General features: G+C 29.2%; 1 protein-coding gene across 1 annotated transcript in view; it reads right to left on the minus strand.

Moving 5' to 3' along the window:
* Positions 1-8,056, minus strand: part of dachs (unconventional myosin-IXb-like dachs) — a 32,724-nt gene that overhangs the window by 23,182 nt on the left and 1,486 nt on the right. Inside the window, 2 exon segments of the mRNA XM_018455708.1 lie at positions 941-1,227; positions 1,679-2,032. Coding sequence (XP_018311210.1) covers positions 941-1,227; positions 1,679-2,032 — 641 coding nt within the window.

Genomic DNA, 8,056 nt, shown 5'->3' on the forward strand with positions numbered 1-8,056 from the left:
GATGAGAAATCCGATTACATAATTAATCATATAATCCAATCATATAATCAATCATATAGTATAAGGAAAATATGAAATTAAAGTTGGTTTGGCCGATCACATCGGAATGCGAGTGTGCGTGCCACCTGTGCGTGGGTTTCTTGTGGCAGGGTGGCATGCACGAACCAGTCGAGAGACAGGGTGAATTCTTAATGGCAATATATATCAGCCATGCTTGTGTTGCGTTATTGCGAGCAATACCAACATAACACTTTCAGGTACTTACGAATATGATTCGAGACCGCCTCTTTGCATTCCGCTCTGGACAGTCACGTCATTCGTATTTGTACGCACGTGTGTGTGTGTGTGTGTGTGTGTGTGTGTGTGTGTGTGTGTGTGCGCGCGTGCGTGTATACGATTCATGAACGATTGGATTTTGAAATTTCCCTTGAATATTTAGAGTCTAAAATTACAGGAAAAACTTTTTTGATCCGTGGTTATTTATCGTTTTTAAATGTTCGTTACATTTAAAATTAAATGTCTGTTTAATGCACTGAACGTAACTTTTATATTACCAAAATATCTATATATAAAAAAAATTTTACATAAATTATAAACTTGGTTCTAAATATTTAATGTGTATAAAAATCTTAAAAAGAAATCTTGTGCATTGTTGTGTATTTTTGTATAAGTTTAATCAATCTTATATTTTCCAAAGCAAATTTATTTTATTAAAAAATAGCTAATACAACTGACATGTGGCAAAGTGTAATTTATTCTTAATCAATCTGTTTAATTATTCCATTTAACTACAATTCGCTTAACAATCATATTTTATTAGGAGAAATTCATGTACTTTTTTTCCTCCATGAAGGATTTCGATGCCCAAGTTTTTGAAAGCTTTACAAATGTTGAGCTATCTATTTTTACTTATCTATTTTAACAAACACATTGATCTTACATGATATTGTTTGGCGCAGAAGCGAGCTTGAAGACATTTAAGTACTGCATCTTCTGTGAGAGGTCCAGATAGATGAATGAGGTCGTCGAAGGCCGTGGAAGTCACAGGGCCGGGCGAAGACGCGGTGGCTTTTGGGAGACATCGATGTTGATTTTGATTACTTTTTGCGTTTTTCACATCGGCAATGATGCTAGAGATCGGTGGCGATCGAAGACATCCTAACGCTGTCACACAGGATACTATCCCATCATCAGATACTCCGTTGCGACGTTTCGAAGGATCTAGATCTGAAAAGAATTTACATCGAAAAATTAAACAAATATTAATTTTCTCTTACAATTAATGACTATAATAATATTATATTTATAACTATTAATTAAAAGAACCATTAAAAAACCATTAATAACTATTAATTATCATTAATTACAACAGATTGTCTTATTTTTTTATTACTCTACAGAATTGTTTAGTACTTGAGAAGATGGTATACTATTTTTTTTGAATGCAGCAAAATAGTAATAGCATATTTTTAATGTTACAATTACATATAATTAGTTGATATTTTTAATGTTACAATTACATATAATTAGTTGATATTTTCTTATTGTTAAAATTATGATGGAATTGAAGATTCTATTAAGTAATTAATATTTTCATATAATAAGGATCTGTAAAAGATTATCCATAAAATCTTTTAATGCAGGGTCATAGTAATGGAACAGATGTCCATGTACTAACCAGATATTAAGTTATTTGTTGCGGTTGAGTTATGGTTGAGCGTGTTTGCACTAGCATGATTGACATGCGGATGAACAATTACGGAAGCTGTCAATGTGTGACTCGCAGGATGACCGATTCCATGAGATACTGTGCCACTGGGCGGTAGGGTGGTTCTTGGGGGTACTGCGGGTGCAGGTGAAGCGGGTCCACCTTTTTCCGGGCTCTTCGATAGGGGTCCAGAGGTACCGCCTGTCGGCCCTGATGCGTTCGCGGGTTGACTTACGTGCAGCCGGTTCCTCAGGGTCACCAGTTCCGTGCTGAGGCTCCGCAAACGCTGCTGTAGGTGCACTGCTTCGTTTGAAGAGGAAGCATCTTCAAGAATCAAACAGGAAGCTTCGTTAAAATATGATGATACCAATATAATTTATTGCGATAATACTTTAAAACAGTACTCTCTCTCTCTCTCTCTTTTTCTTCATAATAAAAATGTAATATAAAATTATAAAAATAAGCACATTACAATAAATTGCTTTTCATTTTACATATCTAGGAATTTTTGCAATTATGGAAACATAATTGATATTTTCTTTTAATAATTTATATTATGTTAGAAATGTTAGAATTTAATGTAACATTTCTATTCATTTGGTTTACAATATTTCAATTAATGATATTATTTAATACGTTTTAAAAGCATTTATGAATTTCAATAATCAAGGAAAGAATTTTCTAATAATTACAAAATCAAAGATATGTGTAAAGATCACAGGATATTCTTAACTTGTAATATATTTTTTGATCTCGTTCAAAAAAATGTTTTCGTGCCTAACTTCATTTCTTATTATCGTTTTTATCCGTTTGTGCACGTTCTCTCAAGTCGTGCACGACTCTTCGGGTACCGTTAATCTAAGATACAATAGCGGATAAGTTGAAATGGAGGAGGCTGCGCTCTCTCTCTCTCTCTCTCTCTCAGAGGCTGAACTCCAAGATTTCTCTCCATCACCTAAGGGAGGCTGAGCACTGTTGCACTTGATTGTGTAGTCACGTACCATGCATCTGACCAGTGTTTCGGTCGTTAAATATAAGCTTGCCAAGGTAATATTTCAATGTTTTCAAAGATATTTCAACTTCATGGAAAGATAGAAAATTTTTTGAAAAGCGCAAAAGTCAAATACATACAAATTAATTATTGTATATGTGCAAGATGAGAAAAAAATATCACAAATAGACTAAATATTTTAGAAAACAAAACATTTGAAAACGAATGTTTTATATAAAAGTAGAATTTTTCATCAAATGTATCAAATGACAATCTTTATTTAAGCGCTAAGGAAGCTCTCAAAGTCAACTTTAAAATTTGTAATTGAATCACCTATTTTTTATCGATTTTATTTTTTGAAACACTACAATAAAGCGTTTTTTAAATAAGTACTTTTCGAGATATATAGGTTGATCAATTTTACTCAAATATTTTGTTTTCGAGATATTTAGCAGGTCCAATACTTTTGGCTCATCCTGTATATACACACATTGTAAATTAAACAAACTTTTTGTTTATTTTTGTATGTGAAAATAGATATTGTAAAATATATATAAAAATGTCGTTAATATTATTTTAAATTATCTGCATTGTAGAGAAATAAAATAATTTATAAAGTCATAAACAGTGAAATGGAATTATTTATAGAGCTATGAACTAGTTTCAACAATCTCTACAAGCTAACGGTGTAATTAATGCATCTAGAAACTTATTGTTACGTGAATGCAATATAATATACAGAAATGCATATTTAATGTATATAAAGTAGACTTTAATAACAATAATAATTTACACCATCTATTTTGTTTATTAATTTAGAAAATCATATTAATTAAGCAATCAATTGATCATTGTAATAAAATGACAACTAATCCTAATAGTTTACATTTATTATTTTTATCTGGAAATGTGATAGAGGAAAGATTTATGTTCTAGTATATGTATATATATGAATTTTTCCTACCTTTTATAACAAAATTGAACTTAATTTAAGTTAATTAAATATCATATCCAATTCCCAGTTTTATTAAATTATATTTTACACTCCACTCAATAAAAAAAAGATCTTTAATTAACTGCAATATCGGTATTTAAAGATCTTTTTATTTAAAAATAATTAATCACTTACCGCAAATATAAGTGAATTTGATTTCTTTCTTTATATATAAACGATGTTTATAGACTATATAGATCAACTAATCAACTAACTAGTCGAAGTCGATTTGAAATTGTTTCTACCTTAACACCACAATCTTCTACGATATGATTGATTCTGACAGTACCTACGATTGGAAGTATTTCTTTGGAATGCTCTTTTAGCACGTGTTTTCGTTTTTTTGAGCAGATACTTAGTTCCCGTCCCAGCCGGATGACACACGATACTCGGTGCTCGGTTCACACTAGGAACTGGTCTCGTTGTTCTATACTAACTTCCGGATACGAGATTAGTTACATAACCGGTTTTCTGGAATCGCAAAGTAAGATGTTTAATGCGTGCGGTACTTTATTTATGTTCTGTTCTTGCGAGAAAGCCGATTGAATGTGATCATTTCAGTAGCCAGAGCCTTTGTCAATTACAATGATGCTCACTAATATTGAACCATGTGGAACAGCCAACACATTGATTCCAAGGAAATACATTATAGCCACAAGGATACAGGCTGTAATCGATTATAATAAACAAATAGAAAAATTTCATGTTATTTATATTGATAGTTGGAAAACTGCCAAAAGCATGATAGAAAAATTGTTTCTGTGGCACTATAGAAAAATTGTTTTAGAGAAGTAATTCGTGAAAAAGATTAAACACGGTAATATATATATGGAAGATATAAAAATAAAAGCTAATATTCCTGTTTTTATATTTCTTTAATATAAAATATATTTTAAAATAATTAGATAGAAAATAAATTTAAAAAAATAGAATCAATGCGCGTGTATATATCAGTGTACAATAAATAATAATAATAATAATAAATAATAGTAAACAATAATAGGAATCGTAAGAGCAACAAAAACCTTACTTTCCTGATTTGCCTATCACCAGACAAGTCCTATTCTGCGGGGATTAAACTCCGCAGGTACCTTCGGAAGCTGAACGCTCCTTCGAGAAGAAAACAGGTTTTTTTTAGTTTTATCCTTTTCACAGCACCGCCTACACTCTATTCGTCTTAACTCTTTCAACTAATGTTTCATTGACTCATATCACTGTTGACCTTATTTCAAATATTAATTTATCCTCCTTTTTAATTCTGCGAATTCGTAATTTTTAAAAAATCTATTTCTTTATTTCCCTTATGTCTCTCATGAATTGTAGAATTTGCTTCATGTGTTCCATAATTTATATAAGTTGTTATAGTATTATTATATAATTTCCCTGCATGTGTGACCTTATCAAATTTAATTACTAATTGTGACAGACTTACACTGTTTATATAAGATCTTGGGAATTAATTTCTGTTTTCATCCTAAGAATTTAATACACATTTTTATTTATGATCCAAAGATTTATGAAATTCAAATACATAGAGAGAGAGGGAGAGAGAGGGAGAGAAAGGGAGAGAGAGGGAGAGAGAGGGGGATAGAGGGAGAGAGAGGGAGAGAGAGGAAGAGAGAGAGAGAGAGGAAGAGAGATTAAATTCATATTTATATACAAAATCACATTTCCATTTCTAGGAATGTTTTTTGTTTAAATTTTTATAACTTTATATCATAAAGAACATTATCACGTGTTATATTTTAACATAAACATTTATGTAAAATTAAATTGAAACTAAATAAATAAAATTAAAAGAAATTAATAAATAAATTTAATAGAAAAACTTTATAACATGTCTGTATGTAAAGATTTATAAAATCAAAACAGATATACAGAAGTTATTCCAAAATATAATAAAAAAATTCCAAAATATAATAAAAAAACTGAAAAAGGTGAACTAGAAAATGTTAAAAGAATAGAGAGAGAAAAGAGAGATAGAATAAAAAAAGAGAAACAAAGTAAGTAATCTTAAGTACACCGTTATGCTTTGGCACTGGCAAAGAGATAACGAAAGGGGTGAATTAATCGTGGCAGGTACTCTGCATTCCTCTCTTGTGCGCGCAGATTACCGAATCGCGGTGAAATTAATGGCGATGCCCGCACGTATGTCGAAACTTAATTCGTAATTAGACGTGGAGGCTTATCTTGACGCGTGATTCATTTACAAATTTGGTCGATGAATACTTTTTTCCAGAAAATTTGCGCAATAGTTCATCGTTATTTCCATGATAAAACTTTAATTAAATTAAGTACGAAAGTAAATTTCATTTTATCTGGTCTATTTTTTCCAGCATATTAAAGATTATTCCATATATGGTAAAACAAATTTCAGAATAAAATATTTTATCTGCTATTTTATTAAAATTATTACAGATAAAAATTAATATAACGTTTGATAATTTACAATACAATAATAATAATAGTAACAATCACTCAAAAAGATTATTTTTTTATTGCAAAATTCAATTGCAATTGTGTATGTACTTATAAAAAACGCATAAATATAAGAGAGTTATATTCTCAAGCACTGCAAAAGACAAGCAAAGATTATCGGAAAATACAAAGAATTTTCGAAATAACAGTTTCCATAAAATAAAAGGATGCTACGGAGTACATAGAATAAATATGTGACTGTCAGATCCATGTGTCGAGTCTTGATAAAATGGTAATATCTTTCGATGCTAGTTCGCCGTGGAACTTTGCAAATGTAACTTTACCAAGTGGCAATAAACGTAACAATTTTGAGCAATATCAAAATAAGAAGTCCTATCTAAGATATACATAAATTGTATCTATATCTGCAACGTACATCCAATCCACATTTAATTTCTCTGTTGATGGGTTATATCGAGAGTGATATTTAATTAATTAATCAGTATACATTTTTATATATTTGTTGATTTTTTACAATAATCTTTTTATTGCTTTTCTTATTTTAAAATATCCTACAATTTTCCAACATATTTTATATGATATATCTCATGATAAAAATTTTAATGATTAATACATTTTAAAAAAGTATAAGAAGTTATGAGAGAATTAATTTTTTTTAAGTTAATTACTGAGCACATTTTTTGTACTACTTTGATTTCTTAATAAAATCTTTAATAAATACGCACACACAAATGCACATTGCAACACAGTATGATCTGTACGAATATGCATGTCATTTATACTTTCGTCATTTATACTTTTCACGCATGTGCGCTTACAGCACATGGGAGCAGTTGCAACTGAATGTATGTATCAGTTTAGGCCATTGCCCTGCATAAATCTCAGCGAAAAAAATCTTATTGCTAATTGTAAACATGCTCCTTTTTCAACATTATAATGTTTACATAATTATTTATAAACGTAATAGTTAATAAAATAATGACAGTTTCTAAATTTTTTAATTTTTATAAAATTGTTAAATAAAATGATTTCTCTCATAATTCACAAATTTCAAATAAATTTATTTAAATAAAAGAGCTAAACAAAAGGACAAAATCAACGAATTTTATGATATAATATTATTTTTTAAAAATAATAACTTATAATATTTATTATTATGCGCACAATGTAGAACATAAATAATTTAAAACTATATATTTCTAAAATAAATTTGAAATATACAAAAAATAAAGCTTTATGCAATTTTTCTTCTCGAAGAAGTTAATAATGACAAAGAAGTAGAAGGTATTTTAATTATATCTCATCTTCCCACTCCTTCCATCTAATTACTCAAGAAGCCCGTAATTGTGAAGGACGCGCTATAATGAAACAATAGCTGTAAGGATGTCTTAGACTGCAAAATAATGACGCTTCCGAGTTGGGAAGGAATCGAGTAAAAAAGTTATCTTGATATTGTGGCTCCTTCCATTTTTTTCAAAACTCTTCTTCTATTTATATTTAGTCTGACACTGACAAAGTCTAAAAAAAAATCAGCATATGCATTTGCGAGATGTCATCATTGACAGCCAATCGTTTATAAAACGATTTATTTACAGTCTGTTCAGAAATAAGATACACTTAAAAAATTATTTAGGATTACACAGAATGTTTGAAAAGATATATAATTTATTTATTAACTATATATTGACAAATGATTTGCAAAAATAATATTAAAAGTTTTTAAAATCATTATTTAAGTTAAAGACGTTAATTATTCAATATTTAAGTTCACTTAGACAAGTTAAAAATCTAATGTTTAAAACTGTATTTAAAATTATTTAAAAAAAAATTTTAAATACGGAATTTCATTTATTTTAATCTGATAAAAGTATATTCTCATATTTTAAATAAAAAAATATTGGATATTATGTGAACACACACACAC

This window comes from Mycetomoellerius zeteki, unplaced genomic scaffold, assembly GCF_001594055.1.
Source record: "Mycetomoellerius zeteki isolate Tzet28-1 unplaced genomic scaffold, Tzet1.0 scaffold506, whole genome shotgun sequence".
NCBI lineage: Eukaryota > Metazoa > Arthropoda > Insecta > Hymenoptera > Formicidae > Mycetomoellerius > Mycetomoellerius zeteki.